The sequence below is a fragment of the Gymnoscopelus microlampas genome, assembly GCF_963454915.1.
Source record: "Gymnoscopelus microlampas genome assembly, chromosome: 20".
Classification (NCBI taxonomy): Eukaryota; Metazoa; Chordata; class Actinopteri; order Myctophiformes; family Myctophidae; genus Gymnoscopelus; species Gymnoscopelus microlampas.
The window spans coordinates 36829119-36854653 of record NC_139957.1 but is presented as its reverse complement, the minus strand read 5'-3'; the positions used below and the strand labels follow the sequence as shown (position 1 = coordinate 36854653).

The following is a 25535-nucleotide window of genomic DNA, read 5'->3' as shown; positions in this document are numbered from 1 at the left end:
AGGCTGAAGGTGAAGAACCCGTTGATGTTGACCGTTCTCTGCTCCACGGTGTCTGTGAGAGACGTCATGCCAGGACATGAACAGTAGGGGGCGGAAGCAGAGAAATATTAGTTGGATTAGGCCGTATCTTGCGCGCCGCCGTACCCCTAATAGTGAACTATCTTTAAATGTTTTTAAAAATAGTAAAAAATACCCAAAAAGTTTAGTCATAAAGGGGTAAGGTGTGAAAGATACTGTAGGGCTCAAGCCCCAAGAGGCCTTGGGTTACAGTCATTTTAGATCAGCTAAGGAGTGTTGTTCGGCACTCCGTATTGTGCAAAGAATCCCCTTAACTGGTTAAAAATCACTATAAACCACTGCTTTGTATTGCTTATTGCTTTAATAAAATGTTTATCAATATGGCAACATGAAAGTCATAGACATGTCCCATTAACAGTTTTTTTTGATAATAATAATAATAATAAGGATAAGAATAATCTCTCCTAAAAACGTACTGCACGACTGCCCACACAAACAAGGAAGTTGCTATGCAAATGTCCTGAATGGTGAATATTGTAAACATGCCGTTGCCATGGTAATACAAGGACAGGAATAATCTGTTTTTGTTAATAATAAAGAAATCGGCGATCTGACGGTGTAGTGTACACAGTAAAACCCTGAGTGTGAATTGAACACCAGGAGTGTGCAAATGGAACCAAATGGACCCACAAGGGTCTTGGTTGCACATTTTCGGAGTTACGGGAGGCGTCATGGGACCTCACCTGCTCTCTCAGAGTTGCAGATGGCAGCCAGGAAGATGCTCAGGAACCACTCCAGAGAGTACTGGTACATGGGGTCCACGTTGGACAGGTCGGACACGCAGAAGAAGAGGATCCGAGTGCGCACGGCCACGGGCACGTACTGCAGGCGGGTGGCATCGATGTCCCTCTCCGTCTCCTCCGCCACCATCACTTTAGCCTGGTAGTGACATCGGCCGGGGTCACCGGAACATTAGCATATCAACGACACGTCGACAAGAGTATGCTGATCTGCTAGACGGGGCATTGTCGACCAGAAATAGTTAAAAAATTGACATAATTCCCAAATCAGCACATCCCCACACGTTAACAAAGTTCTACGTGATGTTAGTGGCATTGTGCTCTGACATTTACATACAGTATATGCTATCTTAGTATTTTAATTCATTCTAAGAGATCAATTTAGTCCTGTGCCAATGATTTCTTTTATCTGCACATGCTCCTTTAAGGCCCAATCTGGGATCAATATGAACATACAGTACTGTATAATTTACGGTTATATTCACATACTTAAAGATTTTATTAATCAAATTGGGTCTGCTTTACACCAATGTAAACAAAGCTATGACAGGCTCTATAGAGTAAAAACATGTGGTAAAAAATAAATGGGTGTCACATTTGTATCACTGATTGAGCCTTTAAGAACTGCCATCGTAGAGCCTTGATCAAATGAACACCCAGCTAAGTTAGTTATGGATGACTATGATGTCCCAGGTCCCATAAGACAACAGTCTGACCTTGATCTCTCCAGCCTTGACCTTGGAGGCGGCCAGCACTCGGATGAGCTCCTCGTCGTCCACAGGGTTTCCCTCAGAGGAGCTCAGGCGGAACAGGATCTGGTCCTCGATCTGCTTCAGCTCATGGTTCATCTGAGCGTTGCTGATGATCAGCTGGTTCTTGGCCTCCTCCAGGTCTGGACGCTCCTCAGCCACCACCCGGCCCAGCAGCTGGTCCTCCAAACCACTGGTAACACGCACACACACTTAACTTCTTTATTGGCGTTCACATTTAACAAGAAATTGGTGTTAAAAGCATTGGGCGGCATCACAGCAGAGCAGAATAATGTTACCTGGGTGAGAGGGTGAAGTTGATGAGGGTGACTTTGGTGGAGATCTCTGGCGAGTAATGTGGGTTGGGCAGCTTGGTGGTGATGTACATCTTGAAGTCATTGTGGTAGGGGACGATGGTATCGCCCAGCTTCAGCACCATGCCACCCTGCTGCTTGAATGTCTGAGTACCACCACATACAGACAGCGTGAGTCTTGCTGGACATCATTGCTCGCTGAAGGTTTAGTTTAGCTCCGTCTGTGAACTCAACCATCGCTGTGGCTCCGGGATGGAGCTACAGCGATGATGGGCAGGTCACAGACATAGATAGATAGATAGATACTTTATTTGTCCTTGCGGAAATTCATTTTGTGCCAAGCAGCCATCAGGATACAAAAAATCACAAACACATAACATAATTACAAAATACATACAAGTAGACAAGGCAACCAGTCATGGTTCAAGAGGCATCACATTACATTTCATTTTATGCACAGAACTGAGATGGGGCCTGTTTGTTCAGGAGTCCTATACTTGTAGGGACAAATGATCTTGAGGCCCTAGCCTGCAACATTGGCACTGTGTACCGTCGTCCTGATGGTAAAAGGTGGTATTGACTGTATAACGGGTGCGTTCTATCCCTAGCAATAGCTCTCCCCTTCCTAAGCACCCGGGTCTCATACATTGCTGCCATACTCTCATGTCGTACCCCAGCTATCTTGCTGGATACGTTGATGATTTTATGGAGTTTGTTCTTATTAACCAATGATAATGAGCCATACCAGGAAACGAAACAGAAAGTCAGTGCACTCTCCACGAAGGATCGATGGAAGAGTACCATTACACTTTTTTCCACGTCATACTGTCTCAGTCTGCGCATAAAATGCAGCCTCTGCTGACCTTTCTTAAAGATGGCATCAGTGTTGGAATTCCATGTCAGCTTGAAATCAATTGTTGTACCCAAATACTTGTATTCCTCAACAGTCGCCACCCCATCCCCATCAATAACTATTTGCTGGTGTGCATGAGCACTAGTCCTAAAATCAAATATAACCTCCTTAGTTTTCTTAATATTCAATTGAAGGAAGTTACTCTTGCACCAACCAGCAAACTCATCCACTGTTCTTCGGTAGCCCATCTCATCGTTCTCAATCAGACCAACAATAGCTGTGTCGTCGGCAAATTTAACGATACAGGTGTTATCTGAGTCACTCCTACAGTCGCTTGTGTACAGAGTGAACAATACCGGTGAGATCACGCTCCCTTGCGGAGCCCCCGTGTTGGTTGTAATAGGGAGAGATATTGCTTTGTTCACCCTGACATGTTGTACCCGATCAGTCAGGAAGGACTCCACCCATCTGATGATATTGGTGTTAACCAATATCATCAGATGGGTGGAGTCCTTCCTGACTGACGGGGCTAGTTATGCTGATACGCCCTTGAGATCATCGATATACAAGTGTGCATGGAGTGTGAGTTAAATGTCTATGTGAGTAGTACCACAAGTCCACAACATACTGTACATCATTGTGTGCTACACATTTTGTTTAGAGCCGTCTGTGCCCTCTCCCATCGCTGTAGCTCCAAGATGGGAGAGGTCACAGACAGGGCTAGTTATGCTCTAGCTCTGGTCCATAGCGTTAGGAGTTCTCCGTAACACTATGGGACTGACTGTACGTGCAATTTCCTCATTTTAACGGGAGCACCATGTCAACACTTCAGTTAAAATAAAAAACATACGTTCGCTACTAACAGAAACAAAGACGAATGCCTGTCTTTGTTGAATGCCTATTCTCCGTGGTGGTAAGACTCTCGGACCCCCACCTTTTGTGTAAAATCTACTTTACAGTTACATAGCGTTAATGAAAACTAGACACTATGGACCAGAGCTAGTTATGCCTGTACGTTCTTGAAACTATCGATATACAATGTGTGGACGAGTGTGTACGAAATCACCTGTCTCAGTAAGACGGGTTCTAGGGCAGGATCCAAGTCTTCTCCCACGTTCTCCAGTAAGCAAGGTTTACCGAAACGAATGGCGTTCTCGAGGCTACGGAGGAGGTCACGGTCACTGAGCCTCATAATGACCAATCCACTGTCACGCTCCTTGGAGAAAACAGGAAACAGCGGTCAGAGGATCATTTGAAGCACCTCTGTGTATACTGTACATACAGAATGTCTGTGTACAATCATATATTTAGTGTCAGATCCTTTTCACCATGTTTTTGATCCACTTGTTGGCCTGTCCCTGTGGGTCGATGAACAGAGCCCAGCGCTGACAGTACTGCGTTATCACACCATTCTCCACTGACAGGCTGTCTTTGGGCAAGCCTGTTATCTGAAAAATACACACACATGATGAGACAGACAGACAGACAGACAGACAGACAGACAGATTCTGTGCATTTATAGGTAGAAATATTACTTTTTCAGGATTCAAATTCAAAAGCATCAAAAGTAGCAGATCTACAAGCTCGAAACGCGTCGCTTGTGGATCTGCTACTTTCGATGATTTTGTGTGACGCAGTAGTATGAGCAAGTAGGGCGTTAATTTACCAAAACACACAAAAAGATAGAATATGGAGATTGGAGATAGGAGGTTTCCGACCGACAACAGCAATATGTCATTTCATCTAAATAATTATATCCCATTAAAGGCTCTTTGCGGACCTGCCAGGAGCGGATCTGCACCGGGTCTCCCAGGGTACTGATCAGGTCAGGTTTGTCCGTGTGAGGAACACTCAGCTGTTTGAATCCACACAGCCATTCCTCCACCATGGACTCTCTGTACTCCCCCTGAACACACAGACACAATGCATGGCATCATATGAACAAAACCTCCCTGAACACACAGACACAACGCATGGCATCATAGTAACAAAACCTCCCTGAACACACAGACACAATGCATGGCATCATAGGAACAAAACCTCCCTGAACACAAAGACACAATGCATGGCATCATAGGAACACAACCAACCAAAGTAAGGGGTGATGCCTAATTTACTATTTAAATTTACAATTTACGCTCTTAATCCAGAGCGATTTACAGTAAGCAAAGTAAACACAAGGTAATACATCAAATGCATAGAAATAGTAATCTAGGGTCATAGCGGTAAACCAAGAACCTATCATAAGTCTAAACAGTATAATATCAAAATAATTATTCATTCTGTACATTGAAACTAAACAAACTATAGGATGCCAGGTCAACTAGTGAGCCTGGCATCTGCCTACATAACATGCTATCTAAATGACATTCTAACCTTTGCATAAGCTTGCAAGGTCATCAAGGCTAGGGCAAGTGCTACGGCCAAAGATGGAGTCTGAAGAGGTGAATCTTCAGATTACGGCGGAAGATTCAGAGTGAGTCTGCAGTTCTAACTGCAATGGGGTGTTCGTTCCACAGTTTGGGAACCAATTTATACTCCATTGCACGACGGTGTCGCTTGCCAACAAGAAAAGATCTTAAAGCTAACAATGTGTCGCACAAATTGAGATTAATACTGTACAACTTTTTTTCAAAAACAGCAGTTCACAGTGTATGCTTGTAGATGTCCTATTTTCAATAAATGTATATGGGGCTTAAGTGGTTAATTTGGCTACTTGGTTAATGCATGGCGGTGGAAAACATTAAGATATATTACAATAAAATGTTTCGCTTATCGTACGTCCACAACCCACTTACAGTGAAGGGTCCAAGGTAGGCGATGTATCCTGCAGACAGAAGCACGTCTCCTGCTACGTTAATGACCATGTACTCCAGATGATGCATGCTCTCCTTCCAACGCACCTTCTCATCCGCCAGCCCACCTATAAGCTACAAAGACAACACATCATCACACTGGAACACTGGAACACCCACATGGTGGAATGGGAAATTGGCTTAATGAAAAATTGTGGGGGGGAAGGGGGTCAAATTTGTGGGACATGTGGGACGTTCAATGTTTGTGAGACATTTACATGTTTTATTTATTTTTGGCATGTTCATGATTAACTGGTTGCCATGTCTGACTGGAACAGAAAAAAAGGCTTTCAGGTAACGCTCACTTAGTGTATGATTTTACCAAATTGATTTGACAAAATATCAATATGTAGTTTTAACAACCAACAATACACACTTCTCCATGAGCTACTAGTGTACCGTAGCTGGTCAAGATCAAATGAAATAAGCCTTCTGAACTATTACATTTTTCGTCTATCGTTGTATCTGACCTTGTCTGCTCGGACCAGGCGGCCCTCACACAGCTGGCACTTGTTGTCCAGCTCGTCTCTCTTCGCCAGACAGTCGTGGTACTTGGCCTGCAAGGTGGCGATGCCCTCCTCCACCGCAGCCAGCTTGGCCTTGGCCTGGTCCACGATGCTCTGGGTCACTGCCAGGTCTTCCTGAGCTTCCCGGAGAGCTTGCTGTATACAAACGCAGCTGCATTGGTATTAACCAAACAAAAATGTCTCGCGAGGATTAACAAGCCAGCAACAGATTTCTAAAATATTTACCCTTTTGGGCTCCACTGCCTTGGCTATGAAGTGGTACGTATGCATGGCACGCACCCACTGGCAAATGGAGGTACAGGCCTTGGACACCTTGGCAATGGATGCCGGCTGGAACTCCTCATTATCGATGTAGGGTTGAATTGATCTGATCACAGTATCTGGAATATTATCCTGCAGGAAAAAATAAATAAATGCAGAGTTAAGTACAATGTTATTGATCATTACAAACACACTATATACACAGCATATACTGTAGTTTACAAAAAGTGCTTGTCATAGTCATAGGTAAACCAGACACCGCAACAGAACAAATAGGAACCAAGATTTTTTAGTTTTCAGAAAACTGTTAAAGTGGCAACATGTAATGGGAAACAACTGTAAGCGTATATGATATTGCATGAAAACAGTATATAACTCTATATGCTCCTCTACCTTATCGAACTTGATCAGGCCGTCCAGAAACCTGCCAGGATCCTGCAGCAGGCTCTTGCCAGGCTCCCAGTAGTCATCCACCTTGGTGCCAGGCTTCTCTCCAGGCACCTTCTTGGGCTTGATGCCTTTCATGATGCACACGGCCTCAATAACCAGCCTCACCCCTTGGGGAGGACGCTGCAGGGCTCGTATCTAAAGAAACACACACAGTCTGTGACGACTCCTTTGATACCGATCGCCAAGTCGTATTCTTAACCACACTAGCGTCCTTATTCTGGGCGTCAAAATAGGCAAACATTCTGTGAAAATAGCCGATCTGCAAGCTCGGAACGCTTCACAATGTGACACATTGTGAGCTGTGAGGTAGGCCCTCAAGTACAGACCCCTGGGAAGGAGTATATAGGGTTTTTAAGTGGTTAATAAAGCATGGGGGTGGTCTAAATCTCTGACCTCAGTGATGTCGTTCTTGTTGAGGGACTTGAGGCTGGCTAGGGCGGCGTCCAGGGCCGGCAGAGCCTCGTCCAGGTCTTTCTGGGCGTCCTCGGCGATGGCCGCTGCAACGCGAGCTTTCTCTGAGGCTTTGGCCTCCTCGGCCTGCACCGCGGTACGAGTCTCCTCTGCCACCACGGTGTCTTCCTGGAAAAACAGACCCACGTCAAAGACACAGGACATCAAGGCTGGGTCAGATCTATCAGGGGACGAAGAAGACTCTAGACATCGATGTTAACTAAGGACAGTGTATCATCCTGCATATTTCCTGTGTCTTACTTTGATCTTCTCCATGGTGACCACAGTGTCTTTGGCTGCTTCCTCCAGCATGGGTCTCATCGTCTCCAGTTCCTCTTGCATCTTACTCACGTCCTCTGCTGTGCTAAGGAGCTACAGGATCACAATACAGTGCTGATTAGACACCACAGTCACACTGTCCAACACGATCACTCAGTGTACTGCTGATTCACTTGAACCGTAGCATCCCTATTCTGGGACGAACATTCGGCGAAAATAGCAGATCTACGAACTTGTAAATCGGACATTTTCAGCGAAGACATTTTGTGTAGAATGAAAACAGGAGGGGGCCTAGTAAGCCCTGGGTTCTCCATTGACTTCCAGCATAAAATAAAAGTTTTAACAAGTTAAATATTTCAAAAAGTATAAAACATACTGTATGTGAGATATATATTCTGTGGTTTACCTCCTTGGCTTACACAAAATGGTGCAGGTGCGTGCAGATAGAAATGTGTGGGGTAATCATTTTGTGCTGGCCTCATCCTTGAATGTTGATGATTTAGTCAATTAAAAAGTTCAAAAAGAACATCTGGAGACAGACAGACTCCCTTTCGAACGGAGATAAACAAGCTCTTTCATAGTATAGGAGCTCAAGGTCTCTTCTTAGATAAGGAAAGGAACTGTATGATCATCATTACTAGCCTATATGTAAGACTGTCACATATTGTAAACTATTAACTAAATAATATGCCGGCCCGGATATCATCGCCGTTGCCTTAAGATTAGCCCTGGACAGGCACACAGACAGACAGACAGACAGACAGACAGACAGACAGACAGACAGACAGACAGACAGACAGACAGACAGACAGACAGACAGACACGGATAGATGTACATGCGATGAGGCCAAACGACAAGTTTGATTTCAGCGGGATAGGTTAAATATCTGCAAAGTTGTCCACAAACACTTGCAGAAGGACACAAAAAAGTCATCACGATCATTTGTGTATCCGTTTTTCCCTCCTATCCAGCGACTAACCTTGTCTAGACCAGTCTTCATGCGCTGGCGGGCGCTGTGTAACTCCTGCTTCTTCTGTCCAATGAGAGCAGAGAAGATGCTGAGCAGCTCTAGGTAGCTCTTGGGTGTGACGTAGTTGTGACGAGACAACTCGGCCAGATACTGCTCACACTTCCTGGAAACCATCTGGTGGATCTCCACACACATCAAGGTCTGGTAGGGAGAACAAGTTCAGAAGAGGTCACACAAAAGACATTTCCTCAGTTGAACCACTTAGTCCATTAACCCTTTAAGATCTGAGGCGATTCTTTAAAAAAATCTAAATCGTAACATTTTTTGAAAAAAAAATGCCCAAAAAATGTTCAAGATTTTTCATAGCGCGGCACTCGGTGCCGCGCTATGAGCTTGTATATCTGCTATTTTTGAATAGCCAAAGACATCTAAAGTGACACAGAAGCGTTCCAGGTACCTGAGGCCGATTCTACAAATGTCTTCTAAATCCTAACAGTTTTCTGGAAAACGTATGTTGCTATATCAGTGATTCTCAAACTTTTTCATGTCAAGGACCCCCACAATTATATGTATTTGGCCACGGACCCCCATCTCAAAATATTTGGTTTCAGGGACCCCCAGAAGCAAAGATTTGAGTAAGAAATGTTCGCTTTAAAAAATGTATGTATCAAAAGATTTGCACAAATCTTTTTCAAAAAGATTTTTCTAAAATACTAATTCTAATCTACAAACTTTGTGAGCTTGTTTATCTGCTATTTTTGAATACTGTAGCCAAATAAATACTGTAGAAAAAAAACACTACAAACGTATTTCACAAACACAAGCCAGCCGAGGGCAATTCTGCTCCACAGGTTGCATTTATTTCAGGAATGTATTGAAATAAAGGATGCTAGTGCATAAGGCTTTGTCAAGACACACACGCACAAGCATGCACAAGCATGCACGCGCACACACACACACTCACCAGTCCCTTCATGGCTGTGGCACTGGCTTCCAGCCCAGGTAGCTCATTGAGGACGGACGCAGCCACAGACTGCAGCGCCTCCTCAGGCCAGGCACTGAACCAGTCTATGGTACAGCAGGTCACCAGGGAGGGGAACTGTCTCAGCCGCGCGCGGAATACCTCTCCAATAGGACTGGAGAGGGAGAGGTGAAGAGTGAGATTAATGACAGGGGTGGTAATAAGTAGTGGTGCAACAGTTGATCAAACTAATCCATTTGTATAATCTATTTTTCCCAAAATATGGAAAATAGCAGCTCTACAAACGCACAGTGCATTGTGAGCTTGTAGATCGGCTATTTCAATATTATTGCGCAATACCGTGGTAGTATAACATAGGGCTTAAGTGGTTAATCAGACTAATTGATTTAGTCGACTATACCCGTATATTGTTTTATCGATTTGTTAATAAAAAGAACCGAAAAGTTTAAGCGTTTCACAATCATTCCATTAATCGAAAAAGTAATCGATAGAATAATTGCTAAGAAGATAGTTGTAGCCCCAATAATAAGATGATGGAGATGTGGGGAGGGGGGGGACTCACCTCATGCAGAGCACGGTATGGATGTTCCTGCGGACCCTCCTGATGTAAGCAGCCATGAGGTTGGCTTTAGTGGGCTGCAGGCCCAGGTCCTGCACCACCGGCTTCATGGCGGTCAGGATGCGCTCCAGCTCATCAGACGCATACAAGTTGGGAACGTCGCCCGAGTTCAGGATGCTGTTCACATCCTCCAGGAAAGACTCACTCTTGATCTGGAGCAATGATGAACACACGTAACAGATCAAACAGTAGCTGGACAACAGGTCTCAGAGTAGACGGTAGACTATAATTGAGGACTTTACCTGTGTGTCTACAAAGAGGAAGGTGATCTGCTGGTTTTGCAGGCCAGCCTTCAACATGATACTCTTGATGTCCTCCCTCCACTCTGAGTGGCCGTAGCTTTTAGACAGCTCAATCTGGAAACACTCGTATTCTGACCTACGGTAATGGCAGGACAGTGGCATTGTGAAGACTGCATAGAAACATCATTCATAAAGCATTAAACAAATGTATGAAATGCTGCAAATGCTGCAATCCATAACTTTTATGTCCCACCTGGTCCCCCCCGCCCCAACATATATTATTTTCATAATGGATTGCCTCATTAACCATCTCATGATGGGTGAATATGCGGCGAAAATAACCAATCTACAAGCCATCACAACGCAACACGTTGTGAGCTTATAGTTCGCCATTTATTCTTCGTGGACCCCAGTAAATGAAGTATATAAGGTTTAAGTAGTAGAAACAACAAGTAGTAGAAACAACAAAAATGTAATTCATGATGTTAGAGGTAAATGCTATAATGTTGTGCAACAATATAGGTATGACTTATCTTTACAATGCAATGAAATCTATAAAATGCACAGGTTTACATAAGAGCAGTGTGTGTTTGGACAGATGAAGTATGGGAGTCTCACATGTATGAGGCCAGCTTGGTGAGGGACTGGCGCCCACTGCCGCCCACTCCCAGCAGCAGGGCATTGCCCAGGGGCTGGCGCAGGATGCGGCTGATACGGCACACGTGTTGGATGGCGTCCATGAAGAGCACTAGCTTCATCTTGGTGTCGCTGACCTGGTTGTAGTCCTCCATGTATTCCTCCATCACTCTGACCAACTACCAGTGGTGGAAAAAATACTCACATATAAATGCACCATTTACCATTTAAAAGTCTGGATTTCAAAATTGACTTGAGTAAAAGTACAAAAGTATTGGTATCAAAATGTTCTTAAAGAACCAAAAGTAGAAAGTATTCATTGTGCAGAATGTCCCATTTCACAAGTTTTGAAATGTATAAAATCAATTAAAATATTTTGAAAATAGCAGATCGGCTATTTTCAAATGGCCAACATGTATATAGGGCTGAAGTGGTTAATTGTTTTGTAATAATAATCCAAATCTACAAAGTAACTAGTAATTAAAGTTTTGAAATACTTCTAGTGGAGTAAAAGGTACAATATTTGCCTTTGAGATGTAGGGAGCATAAGTAAAAGTACAGAACATTGGAAACACTCCACTAAAGTAAAAAAAAATACCTCAAAATTGTACTTAAGTACAGTACTTGGGTTACTTTACACCACTGCCAACTACAGAATACAATGTGACGTCACTGACAGCACATTTGTAAACCCAAGATGCATTGTTAAATGACTCTAATCAACTAGCTCATCATTAGGATTGTTTTCTAGAACCGTGTCCTTGCTTTACAGAGATGATAATCAATGAAGCATGCAGTCTGTTGTGGAATGAATTGACAACCATTTAATTGATGAGGAACAGAGAAAAATAAAACAAAACGCAGCTGGCTGTCAGTTTAACAGCAATGCAATCGCTTAAAGGTAGGGTAAGTGATTTGCAATTATTCAAATAATTGCAAAATGGGTCTATGTTCTGATAGTGCTCGTTACTATAGAGTGTCCTGTCCATATAAGGAGTCTCCCATGTCTCTCCAGCTCTTTATTAAACAGAAAATGCATTTTCAGTGCTCTCTCCTGATTGGCTTAAAATGTGTCACCTACCTGAAAATGTACTATATTCTGTTTACTAAAGAGCTGGAGAGACCGAACGAACGCTCTGTAGCAATGATTACTATAAGAATATACAGTAGTACTTTAACCTTTTTAACAAAAAAATATCACTTACCCTACCTTTAAGCACTACATACTTTGTCATACAACAAATGGCAAAAATAACAGAGCTTGCAGATCTGCAATTTTTTTGAATATTTGTGAAGATTATAATGACGTGTTTAATGACATGCCCAGCCCCAGAATAGGGACGCCAGGGTTAATGTGGTTCAACAAAAGAAAGAAGATTCTTATTCTGCATCGGATAGATTGCGAGCGAAACCGTCACCTTTTCTCTATCGTCTATGAACGTGTAGACTTTGTTGTCAGCTCCAGGGATCATGAAATCTCCGTACAGAACAGGCTGGCGGGGCACGGCCTCTTCAAAACTGCAGCCAAACCCCTGAATCTGGGCCTGCAGGAGCCTGTGGAACCAGCCCCTGTCCTCGGCGCTCACCAGACGGTCCTGGAACACCCTGCAGCCCTCATGGTACCACAGCCGCAACAGCTGGAGCTTGTCCTGAAAAATGATCACAGAAAGGATGGCAGTGGTCTAAAGTAACTAAGTACAATTTTGAGGTGCTTTTACTTTACTGGAGTATTTCCAATTTCCAGTACTTTTACTTCTACTCCACTACATCTCAGAGGCACAATTATACTTTTTACTCCACTACAACTATTTGAAAACTTTAGTTAGTAGTTACTTTGCAGATATAAATCATTAGATTATAAAACATACATTAACCACTTTAGCCCTATTTTATACCTAGGCTATTTGAAAATAGCCGATCTACAAGCTCACAACGTGTCGCATTGCGATGCGTTGTGAGCTTGTAGATGTGCTATTTTCAAACATTTTAGTACTTTTACTTTTGGTACTTTAAGTACATTTTGATACCAATACTTTTGTACTTTTACTCGTAACAGAGTACTTCTACATTGCAGTATTGATACTTTTACTTAAGTAAAACATTTGAGCACTCTTTTTCCACCACTGGTTAAAACTACCTCTATCATGCCAGCCTCAGCCATGAGAACCCCCTGGAAGACCTTGGAGATGTCTCTGAGGTTGAAGGTGTAATGAGACTTGGCTGGTGTTGGGAGGAGCTGGGAGGTGATGGTCGAGTAGACTCTGATGGTGGCGTCCACGAGAGGCTTGTTCAGCGGCTGGAGGGCTGGCACAGCCTCTGATAACAGACACACATTAGAATAGAATAGAGTCAAAATGGTCACAGGTTTGCAGGTGTAAAGAAGTGGGTGATATTATTTCTTGTGTGTGTGCAGGCTCCGTCATTTGTCGTTTAGAGCAGTGGTTCTCAATCTTTTCGGGCCGTGACCCCCCAAAAATAATCATATTTGGACTGGGGACCCCACACCCTGACAAGCACTTGGAATTGTAGGAGGTGAGGCATTACATTTAGTTTGACTCGGTTCCAAATATTGTGAAAATAATTTGACCAATGTTTGACCAGTTTTTATAGTATAGTTGATTACTTTTGATGCAGTAATGGTCTTTTTTAATGTATTTCTTTTTACTTTTCTTCTTAAATTGTCACTTTACTGTCATCTGGGGACCCCCTCCCCCCCCAAACATCATGTGGGGTCCCGACCCTCAGGTTGAGAACCACTGGTTTAGAGATAGAGGATAGAGGTAGAGTAAGAGCAGGAGAAAAACACAGCAAAACAAAAAAAGACAAAGAAAAATGTAAAGAGCATATGCAGTAGCAATAATATGTACATAATGTTAAGAACAATAGCATCATATTCAGATATCTACATAAACATGCCGCCATGAGGCGAGATTAAAAGTATCAGCAGATGCTGTGTTCAAAGGGTCAGTTCCCTACAACAGTCTACCAAGTACGGACATAACGTTCTTCGTGCAACAAGAAAAGGTAAATCCACATATTCTGGGTGGAATTAAATACATGAGGCACACTGACTCACCCATCCAGCTGCCCAGAATGGTGGAGAAGATATTCTTCATGCTTTCATCGTCCATCTCCGTGAAGGACAGCAAGTTGAAGTGGCGCGTGAAGCGCTGAGAGATGGGATTTCGGCCTCCCCCGGGGGTCCCCATGGCACACGCAAAGTTGATGTCCACCACATGTTTGAACGTCCCTGTAGGACAGAGGCAGGAGAAGAGACAGTGCATAGGCTGGTTTCACAAAGCCAATATTACTGTAGGAGCACAAGTAAAACAAGTGAACATTTACATAGGACCACCATCGAATGAAAGACTGGGGTCCCCCAGGGGTCTATACGTGGTACCCTCCTTTGTTTCCCCTCTTCACCAAATGTCTTTGTCGAAAATAGCTGATCTATAAAAGCTCAAACCCGTCGCAATGCGGGGGGATGAGAGCTTGTTTCAGCTGAATGTTCACCTATTATGACCTCCCCAGAACAGGAACGTTAGGCATAGCGAGCTCATCTGTTACAAGTTTTTTTTAAAACACGCTCAAAACCCCAAGCTCATAGCGTGGCACTCGTGCCGCACTATGAGCTTGCATATCTGCTATTTTTGAATAGCCAAAGAAATCTAAAATGACACAGATGCGTTCCCGGTCTTAAAGGGTTAAGGGAGCAAGAAAAAGGAAGAATCGGGTCTAATACAGAATAGTTAGTGGAATGAAGGCACTGGAGCAACTCGTCAGTTGGAGCCTTTTTTCCTTTATTAACAAGGTGTAAAGATGGAATGACAACATTTCGATGTTACTACATCTTTATCAGGTCATCAAGACCTGACGAAGATGTAGTAACGTCGAAACATGCCTTCATTCCAATTGCCTTATGTGTGTTGCTCCTGAGATGCAACGGGCCAGCCAGAACTTGGCTTAAGGCGCAGCGTTACCCCCTTCGTTACAGAATTTGTTTATCTTTGAATTAAGTTCCTCTGGTCTCTCACCAATGTGTTTCCTGTCATACCAGCCTCCATGGTCCATCCACTGGCGCAGCAGCTCAATGGGAGGCTGGGCTCCGTAGGTCTCCAACATGGGCATGTTTAGATCATCAATGAAGAAGATGAAATTCTTCCCCAGTGGAGGCCCAAACACACCCTTACGCCTGGAACAAACACACACGTGTGTGTGTGTCATTAGTTGAGCCACATAGCGAAACTATTATAAAGCGGATGTGTGTGTGTGTGTGTGTGTGTGTGTGTGTGTGTGTGTGTGTGTGTGTGTGTGTGTGTGTGTGTGTGTGTGTGTGTGTGTGTGTGTCTCTGTGTGTGTGTGTGTGTGTGTGTGTGTGTGTGTGTGTGTGTGTGTGTGTGTGTGTGTGCGACTATGCATGCGTGCGTGCTTGTGTGTGTGTGTCCAATGACTCAAAACCAAATCACAACTAAAGTCCATGAAACTTATCATTGTAGCGCTTTAACTCAATATTTGACATAGTGTTATTTGAGGGTCCAAACACGCAGCTAAACTATGCACACCTCAAGGCTGGCCTTGTCGTACTGTTGACTGAGTCCAAATAACTTTGTTATACAATAAGATTCTGTTCATTCAGATGGATCCGTCACCATTCTTACGGCACCTTTTGTTCAGCTTGCTGTCGATGTAATCTTGAGTCTGGTTAGCTGAGGTGCGAGCTGAGAACATGAGGAAATGGGAGATGTATTCAGCAGGCATGTTGTTCAGCAGATGATCTGAGATGGTTAGGGTCTTCCCGGTGCCAGTTGGTCCAATACACAACACCTGGCACACACAAAAGGGACATGCAAGGGATAAGGAACAGACAATGACCAGTTGGCTTTGATTATCCTGCTTATTACATGGCTCACAAAAGAAATCAATTATTTGACACAAAGTAAAATAATAAATGAATAATATGTAATAAATGCAAAACGACAAATTATATTATTGATTTGAAAATAATTGTATTGCTTCTGCTATAAAACAAACCTGTAGTGTATATTACCCACTTATTTACACAGCAACTTATCAAGATTTTTTAGCTTAGAGGTTTCTGCTTCCATTGTAACATAAATAGATGCAGAGCAGGAGTCTGCTATCGAGAAATAACATACAACAGGATGCCGTGATTAACCAATCAGAAGAACCAAGCATTCAACCAGGGCATGTAATAAGTATATCATAATTTAGCATGGCATCCTTTCAAGGGAATGAAATGTTATGTGATATCTGAAGAATATCTGAGAGAGAGGTGTGTGAGCCTCAAACCTTTCAATATAATACGTTAATGTTTGTATTCAATTATTCAATTATTATTCAGTACTTACAGGTTTCTTATTGGACAACAGCATGTCCATGAGGAAGGACATTCTCACAGTGTCTGGGGTTGGCACAATGATGTCAGAGTAATTCATTTCTGGGGTGATTATCGCACTTTTGGCATACTTCATCCAACTGACCCACTGCACCTATAGCATACAGAGACAATCACAGTGTTACAGTTTGTATTCATAGAGTTCTAATGCTCTTGACCCACAGGGTTTTCAATGTATGCAGAAAATAAGGACAGTGGTTAACATATTCTTTTTCTGACATAAAATACAGTGGTGGAAAGTAAATAATAATAAGTACTTCAGTACAATTTTGAAATATTTTTACTTTACTGGAGTACTTTCAATTTTTTAATTTTTTTACTTCTACTACATCAAGGCAAATATTTTACTTTTACTCCAATATAATATTATTGTTTGAAAACTTTAGTTACTAGTTACTTTGTAGATTTTGATTATTATTACAAAACCACTTCAGTCCTACCGTATATACTTTGGCAATTTGAAAATAGCCGATCTACAAGTTCACAATGGGTCGCTTTGCGACGCGTTGTAAGCTTGTAGATCTGCTATTTTCAAAGGATTTTTATACATTTGAAAACTTGTGAAATGGGACCTTCTGCATAATAAGAACTTTTACTTTTGGTACTTTAAGTATATATTGATGCCAATACTTTTGTACTTTTACTCAAGTAAATATTGAATACCAAACTTGTACAGACTATTTCTATAGGGTATTGATACTTTCACTTCAGTAAAAAAAAAAAAGAGTCTTCTTCCATCACTGCATAAATTAGGCTACATCTGTTAATATTTCAGCTGTGAATTTTTAAGCTCTTATGTGCTGTTTTAAAATGACTTACAGAATTGCACATGGTTCCTAAAAAACAGTTTTGATTTGTGGAAATTAGCTAATGGAATAAAAAATTTAGCTACAGAGCTTACTTTATCATTTTATCCAGAACCCAATACAAAAATACATCATCACCACAACACCGGTTGGCCATTAAACTAATTTGTCTCTCCATAATATCTGTGTGTAAATGTACAGCATTATTATCTGCTTACTTTTCTCCCCTTGTCTTCCTCATCTTCATCCTCCGTCAAGTTACTGATCCCAGCATCATCAAGCCTGTAGTCATAAACCAGACCCTGCTCTGGAAAACACAAGTTGATCTGCAGGAAAGATACATTTAGTATAAACACAAAATACTTCTATCGCAAAGCTACACATAAACACTATCAGTGCTCAGAGTTATAAACAGATAAATTAACAATAAGTGCGGATAATCACGGGGAAATGAGGTGTAAGGATTTCACTGTGTATTGTAGACAAACAAAAAGTGTAGCATTTTAAGCATGCAATCCTCAAATAAAAAGTATTTTGCACATCAACAAAGGCAACAGGTGTGTAAGAGAAGACCAAACACTGTCTTCAAATGCAATTAAAAATATTTAATGGGAATAACTGCATGCAATCCTCGAAGCAGTGACGATCTAACCTTCTCCGTTGTCATTTTGTCACGGAGCCAGGCACTGAAGCGCTGGCGGCTCACAGCGTCCCCTGTGGCTCCGACACTCCACACCAGAGAGAAGATGAACCAGGGTTCGATCAGCTCCTTCAGGCGGTTCAGATTGTCTGGGGGAGGTGGTCTGTCAACCTAAACAACACAACACATTATTTTACGACAGCAGGTGCTTGAGCAGGGCAAAAACCATTATACATTGTATCAGTGTACTTTAATGTGGGGGGATTTTTAAGTTGCAGACACACCTCTCTATGGACAAAGGGGGCAAAGAAGCAGTCCATTAGTTTCAGCAGACTGAAGGTCAAGTTACTATCCATAGAAGTGATGACCTCCTTCACAGACTCTCTGACAAATGTGATGGAATCCTAAGCAAAGAAAAGGAAACAGAAAAGACGTTGTCCCAATACCCTGACACAAACTAACATATCTGTTCAACATAAATGTTTTTAAATAAAATTTAGTGCAGGCAATGATGTTTCCCCATTTTTCCCCCAATTTTGTCATTATGCCAATTAACCATCCCCACACATTTCTATTTTGCCGCCCCCCCCAGGAGGGAAAAAGTTCCCACCAGATTATCTCCACGCCCGGCTTCCCTCTCCACGTCTACAAATTGTCTTTGTTGACGCTCAGCAAGCCATATCCACCACGTGGATTCAAACACCTATAGGTACTTTACACCTGTGCCACCAGAGCGCCCACAACGTAACATATCTAAGACATATAAACATTCTCTTGACATTGTTAGTCCAGTGTCATTCTTACCTGTAGGAACGTGGTGAAGAGGGAGTTGAGCTGCTCGGCGTGTTGCTTCAGGGGCCCAGGGAGTGTTTTCAGCCAGCACTCTGTGAAGGGCGTGAGGCCCAGAATACTGGGCTCCAGATACACCATTCCACAGCGAGAAACGGTGGCTGGGGACGCCACCGCCAAATCCTGCACCTCGAACATCATAGTCATCGACTGCGGAGGGTTTTCAATGTTTTGAGACTTGACGGAGAACAACAATGACCTAATAATCCTAACTTTGTACACTTCAAATCGAATCATGTGGGATCTTGGGATCCACATGGAAATGTCGTGGCTCCAATGTGGATCTCAGACAGACTAGACATAATCTATGATGTATGACTCCAAATATGGGCACAGTGTCAGCCCAAGCAGAGGAGCCCCATTGACTTCCATTCTAAAGTTAAAGACTTTCAAAAAGTATAAAACATACAATTATGTAAAATAACTGACAGTGTGGACAATACATTTGGCACTGATCGGTCCAGCGGTTTGAAAGGTTAGCTCCAGACACACAAACACTTAGACAGACAGACAGACAGACAAATAGACAGACCCTCTTCTAGATATCTACAGTATACTCCTGCAGAACCACTTAAAACTCTGTCAGCCTGGCCTGCAAACAGTAAAACACGCCTGGATGGCGTGTCACAAAGCGACACACCATGATGCGACAGGTTTATGAGCTTGTAGATCTGCTATTTAAAGAAAAAACATTTTTAAACAATGTAAAACTTTTTTTTTAAAGATCGCCTATAATGACATGCCCGAAATAGGGATGACAGGTGTTTTTTAAGAGAAGTCCTTACGTCAGTGAGTTTGATGATCTCTCCAGAGCTCAGGCATAGTTTCTTGTTGTCATCCAGAACGGTGTTCATGTTCTCGATCCACACGGCGTCCACCGGCCCGTCAAACATGTACCACTTCTTCTCCTCATCCGTGGACGCCACACCTCCACGGATGAGAGACGACAGGATGCCGTCCGTCCTACAGAGATGGAGAAGTGGAGGCGTGGGTATACGTACCGCTGTACGTACGCATGTTTGTGATGTTTGTGATGTTTGTGATCTTTCATAAAACCAAACATTTATTTACCACTCATGTGTGAGCAGGTCAAACTCGCCGTAGAGCTGTCCCATGGTAACAGACTTGGGGTTGAGGACGTACGTCTGAACCGATTTGTACACGCCGCCACTCACAGAGGGTTGGCCCTTCAGAGCCGTCATAGCAGCTCCTAGTATCTCATAACACTGTCACAACACTGTCATTGTCATAAACACGGCCAATAGCCCAGCAGCAGTTTAAATAAGTGACATTCTTATCAACAGTCAAAATGTACATGTTTATTATATCACTTCTGATGAACTAGACATAAACATGGTGACGGGTAAAACATTCACCTTGGTTTTCCCAGATCCGCACGGCCCCACCAACATCAGACCATGTCTGACCACAGTGGTCTCATACAGCTGAATACACTTAGTAACATATCCTGTCAGATAGAAGACACACATTGCAATATTATTATCTATACTGCCTCAAAAGTACAGTGTACTGATTTTATACTTTGGTTATTCAATAATAGCCAATAATACAAGCTCACAATGCATCACGAAAAAGCAACTCTTTGTGAGCTTGTAGATCTGCTATCCTATATTAAAATTGGCTAATGGGTCGGCCGGCGGGCGGACCACCGCCCGTCACTATGACTCAGACATAACCATACCATATATAGAGTAAGAGTTCACTATGACTCAGACATAACCATATATAGAGGTCCCAATGCAGCTACACCCAAATAAGGCTGACAGTGACAGCATGACATCAGACCCAAACAAACCGTGTTGTCATGACATCAGACTAAAACAAAAACCAAACAAACTGTGAGTCATGAGTCATGAGTCGGAGGTACGATGTAGGTGTGAGGGCCGCATAGCGGACCGAACCGCTAGTTTTCAAAACATTTAGACCCCGAGCGCACATCATAACCATTATGACCAGCCAGTAGCTGGGTGAACCTGAAACTGAATTTCCCGACGCGATTAATAAAGGTCTCCCTTCTGCCCAAAATAGGAGGGAAAAATGGGTTACATAAAACACTGACCGTCCACATCTTTGAGGTTTTTCTTGGCACAGACGTTCCGTATGGACTCCTCTAAGGTGCCATAGTTGATGGGCTCCTCTTTGATTTTGGGGAAGAGATCCGACACGATGCTGTTGAAGAGCTTCAGGTCGTCCTGGAGGAACTTGGGTACGTTCACATCTCTAATGGCCCGCAGACACATCAACTCCTGTGGGGTCAAGGAAGAACAGCAGCCGATGATGATAGGTGGCTTTCCAAATGGTATTCATAAGTTTGGTTATGTTTTATACATTTACTTATTTACATACTAATTTACTTACTTACTTATTTATTTGATAGTTTTGGAGGCATTTTCAAGCCTTTATTTGATAGTGGTAGTGGATTAAGAAAAAGGGTCTCGGGTCGGATTCAAACCCAGGTCTCCTGCGCAAGGACTGAGCCTAGTATGGTCTCTACCAGGTGAGATACCGAGGTGCCTGGTGTTTGCTTATGCATTTAAAAGGTTCTCATAGATCCTACTTCAGAGCACAGAACCCAGGAATACGACCTCACCTCATTCATGTCAGAATTTTCTCTCTTCAGATTTCCTGCAGCTGAGATCACAGTTTTCACAGCTCTCATACCAAAGTCATAGTGATCCTGTATTTAAAAACAAGCCACGTCAATACATATTTGTATCTATACTTTATCTTTATCTCACCAAGTCAGATTTGTAGCATATGTTTGTAAATACATAGAAACTATACAATGTGTTACTTATCAGGCATAGAACCTATTCTAGGTTCCCACCTGAGAGCTGAGCTGTTCAGATGAGAGCTTGAAGGTGATGGTGATCTTCTTGGAGAGGACTTTGGCATCGCTGAAGCCAAATGAGTAAAGGGATATCTCTGCTATCATTGCATAGTCTGGTACCATCATGGCCACAGGACGGAACAGGGCCTGTAGACGGCGGAAGCACATGTGTAAAACAACCAGTATCTCCTACTGAACTGTAACTATTTAAATTGACAATGTATTCCAACAGAGAACCTTCAGATTGTCTGGCAGTTCAGTGCGGCCGGCATAACCAGGGTTCATGGTGATGAAAACAGCACAGGATGGAACGAGAGGGATCTCTGCCCCTTCAAACACAAAGCGCTCTGCCTGGAAAAACAGCAACAATGTCCACTGTTATTTGAGTTGTTTGAGTGTTTGTTACATGTTTGATGACTAATGTTCATGTTCTCCATCTAACTTAGGATTCTGTTTATGACTCACTCTTTGCTGTAGAGCTTTCTGGATGGTGGTGATCTGTTGTGCCACCACAGAGAGCACCTCCACATCGATACGATTAAACTCATCAAAGCACGCCCAAGCCCCGGAGCTGGAACGGAACATGGAACGGATCATAATTGAATACCAGTGGTGGGTGGACATTACTAGTCTGGAATCCAGACTAAGTCGCTTCGTTCAGCGTTTGGTTAGCGAAGTGAAAAATAAGGAAAAAGAAGCAGGCTAAATAATTACGTAAGCACAATTTTGACGTACATTGACTTTACTTGAGTACTGTATTTCCAATGTTTGTACTTTTTAATCCACTACAATTAATTGACAGCACAGGTTACTTTGCATATTTAGATTTACATTTTTTTTTATATTATTAATTAAAAACCCAGCAGCACATGAAGTAATTAAAATCAGCCCGACATTTACCAGTGAAATGGGCCATTCTAAATTTAAATACAGGACTAACATGTAACAGAGTATTTCTACATTGTGGTATTGCTACTTTTACTTAAGTAATAAATCAGTACTTCTTCCACCCCTGTTGATAGAGGCGCGAGAGAAGCGCTCACACCGAAAAGGAATCCTATAGACGTGCGATGGATATCGAGATATATCGCTACTGTAATCATCATCTGTAGCTTGCATAACATCAAAGCTGTGTATTCCAATACACTTTGACGCAGGTTCCTCTTACTGTACCTTGCCAGGCCCTTCAGGAACTTGCCCATGGCAATGACATCCAGTTGGTCCGAGCAGTTGAAGACCACCGTCTGGACGGCCAGGGCCTTCCCCAGGTCTTTGGTGGTCTCTGTCTTTCCTGTCCCTGCTGGACCGGCCGGCGCGCCTCCTAACTTCAGGTGCAGAGCGCCTGTCAGGGTCAGGTAACATCTGCAAGGAGATGGAGTAGGTTTTCAGTCAAATGAATCGTGAACAGTACACGGTAAAATCCTGAGTGTTCATTTAACCCTGAGGGCCCTATCTTGCGCGTCACCGTATGCCTAATCTTATATGGCCTTTTTTATTATGAAAACATTTAAAAATAGTGAAAATATCCAATCTACAAGCTCACAACACGTCATGGTAGATTGGCTATTTTTACTTTTTTTTAATGTTTAAAAAAGCAAGATAGGGCCCTCTGAGTATACAAAATAGAACCAAATGCCAAATAACACTCTCAGAATAAGGATTTGCATGATTTTACTCTTTGGATAATACGCCAGAGACGTGCCTGTCAGTGAGTGGTGTGATAACCAGGCGTCCAGAGTTACCCAGATACTCGTATCCATACAAGAACTCTGCATTCACTGCTCGCACGTACAGGTCATCTCTGGTCCAGTAATATCTGCAAGATTAATGTCATGGTTTGTTTAAGCTAAAATCCATAACTTTTAAGACCTACCCGGGATTCAAACGCTGGTCTCCTGGCATGAGAGACCAAATTACTAACGCTCATCCAAGAGGCAGTCCCTGCTTGGCCTAAGGAGATATTGCACTTATTAACTTCAGGCACTACTACTGGTTAATCAGTAGGTGACCTACCTAAGTTTCTCAATGGAAGAGTAGGGAGAGCACCTCCAGCCACAGCAGACAAGCTAGTTATATATATAGTGTATTAACAATACCATACAGATTGGTTATAGTAAGGTTTTATTTCACACCGTCATATATTTCTAAAGGACAATGTGAAGAGGAATCCTTGATCATTAGTTACAGCATTGGTTCTCAAAGTGGGGTCCGGGACCCCCAGGGGTCCTTGGGAGGGTTCCAGGGGGTCCCCAGCAAAGTTTGTTTAAACCACTTTATCCACTTATACGTTGGCTATTCAAAAATAGCAGATGTACGAGCTTGTATATCTGCTATTTTAGAAAAATATTGAAAATCTTTTGAATAATTTTATTTTTTCAAATCTTCTCTTGTGGGGATTCCTGGCACAAAACATTTTCAGATTGGGGGGTCCACGGCCAAATATATATCAATTTGGGGGTCCTTGGCACGAAAACGTTTGAGAACTTAATGGGTCAAAATACAGGATATTTCAAAATGATAGTGTGAAGACTAAGAGGAATCCTTGATCATTAGTTACAGAAAGTGAAATAAACAAACAATAAACACAGTTAGTACCTGAGCTGACTGATCCATTCAAAATCATTGACACTGGAGACGTTCTCCTGCACCAGCTTGGCTGCTACGTCCTTGGCATGGACCTCTATGACGATGAGAGCAGAAAGTACAGCCCTCTGCATCCCAGTCAAACGTCCTCTCACCAGCCGCACCAAGTCCTCCAGCTACACCAAACAACCAGCAAAACATCAGCGGTGAATACTAAGAGTGTCATTCTACTTTACTTATGACACAATGTGATTGCACATAAGTGTAACAATTTTTTGAAGTACTATTTAACTAAGTGATAATCTGTGGTAAGATCAGCCACCAACGTTACAAGCTGCAACATTAAAGTGATTAACACATTAATGCATTACTAATTACAATCCAATAATGGGATTTGATTCTGCATAATGGCTACTTATGTTTGGTACTGTAAGTATATTTTGATGACAAAGCTTTTGTGCTTTTACTCCAGTAAAATTTGGAACACAGGACCTTTACTTGTAACAGTATTTCTACATGGTATAAGATGATCATTGTCACTGTATTCAACATACTGTGTATGTGTGTGTGTGTGTGTGTGTGTGTGTGTGTGTGTGTGTGTGTGTGTGTGTGTGTGTGTGTGTGTGTGTGTGTGTGTGTGTGTGTGTGTGTGTGTGTGTTCTTGAATGGCTGTTATGCATACAAAGGGATGTACATAGCACGTCACGATAGAATAGTGGAGCTCATAGCGAAGGACATATCAAAATATCATGCATCTACAAACATTCCTGTGTCATTTCATCCATGTTTCATCTCTGTGATAACCCAGACATCTTTACATCTTTGACAGCTAATACACCAGGTGTTGTTATGGTGAATGAAGAGTCCAGGGAAGTGTCTGTGTTAGAGATAGCATGCACCTTTGACCTTAGCCTAGAGGAGGCCTTTATGACCAAGGTCATTAAATACCAACTACTCCTACATACCATCTCAGAGCTAGGTTATAGGTGCAGACTATTTGTCTTTATATTCGGCAGCCTGGGACATACCCACAGATTAGTTGTTAGAGGGCTTCAACAACTTAAGATGCCCAAAAAGGAGGCAAAAAGGCTGGCAAAGTATTGTGCTATCTCTGCTATAATTGGCAGTCGCCATATATGGCGGAGACGCTGTTACTTATACCCGTAGAGTACTGAGTGACATGCTTATTGTATCATGATGAAAACATATACCATGATTTTGTGAATGTAACACTACTGCACCTATAATATTTGTGTCCCTGTATGTATTATCCTTTATGTGGACATAAATAAATGGTTAAAATGTGTGTGTGCGTTGGGGGGAGGGATTAAGTTACTGTATGAGTCCATCAATTACTTGTATTACTTGTCCATGACCACTTAAG

General features: G+C 42.6%; 1 protein-coding gene across 1 annotated transcript in view; it reads right to left on the bottom strand.

The window, feature by feature from the left end:
* dnah1 (dynein, axonemal, heavy chain 1) overlaps window positions 1-25535 on the bottom strand; it is a gene marked incomplete at its 5' end in the record, with an annotated part of 51042 nt that overhangs the window by 7617 nt on the left and 17890 nt on the right. The window contains 39 exons of the mRNA XM_084044640.1: window positions 1-52; window positions 762-957; window positions 1535-1760; window positions 1867-2027; window positions 3801-3950; window positions 4063-4182; window positions 4515-4640; window positions 5533-5664; window positions 6060-6251; window positions 6342-6509; window positions 6771-6962; window positions 7221-7406; window positions 7539-7649; window positions 8537-8728; window positions 9492-9663; window positions 10072-10280; window positions 10371-10506; window positions 10989-11185; window positions 12425-12655; window positions 13144-13322; window positions 14083-14256; window positions 15041-15198; window positions 15670-15830; window positions 16376-16516; window positions 17447-17554; window positions 17881-18039; window positions 18153-18272; window positions 18673-18867; window positions 19503-19680; window positions 19789-19943; window positions 20094-20185; window positions 20798-20984; window positions 21329-21415; window positions 21566-21715; window positions 21806-21919; window positions 22034-22139; window positions 22742-22930; window positions 23271-23384; window positions 24164-24327. The exon at window positions 1-52 is cut by the window's left edge and continues 100 nt beyond it. Coding sequence (XP_083900766.1) covers window positions 1-52; window positions 762-957; window positions 1535-1760; window positions 1867-2027; window positions 3801-3950; window positions 4063-4182; window positions 4515-4640; window positions 5533-5664; window positions 6060-6251; window positions 6342-6509; window positions 6771-6962; window positions 7221-7406; window positions 7539-7649; window positions 8537-8728; window positions 9492-9663; window positions 10072-10280; window positions 10371-10506; window positions 10989-11185; window positions 12425-12655; window positions 13144-13322; window positions 14083-14256; window positions 15041-15198; window positions 15670-15830; window positions 16376-16516; window positions 17447-17554; window positions 17881-18039; window positions 18153-18272; window positions 18673-18867; window positions 19503-19680; window positions 19789-19943; window positions 20094-20185; window positions 20798-20984; window positions 21329-21415; window positions 21566-21715; window positions 21806-21919; window positions 22034-22139; window positions 22742-22930; window positions 23271-23384; window positions 24164-24327 — 6080 coding nt within the window. The remainder of the gene's footprint in view (window positions 53-761; window positions 958-1534; window positions 1761-1866; window positions 2028-3800; window positions 3951-4062; window positions 4183-4514; window positions 4641-5532; window positions 5665-6059; window positions 6252-6341; window positions 6510-6770; window positions 6963-7220; window positions 7407-7538; window positions 7650-8536; window positions 8729-9491; window positions 9664-10071; window positions 10281-10370; window positions 10507-10988; window positions 11186-12424; window positions 12656-13143; window positions 13323-14082; window positions 14257-15040; window positions 15199-15669; window positions 15831-16375; window positions 16517-17446; window positions 17555-17880; window positions 18040-18152; window positions 18273-18672; window positions 18868-19502; window positions 19681-19788; window positions 19944-20093; window positions 20186-20797; window positions 20985-21328; window positions 21416-21565; window positions 21716-21805; window positions 21920-22033; window positions 22140-22741; window positions 22931-23270; window positions 23385-24163; window positions 24328-25535) is intronic.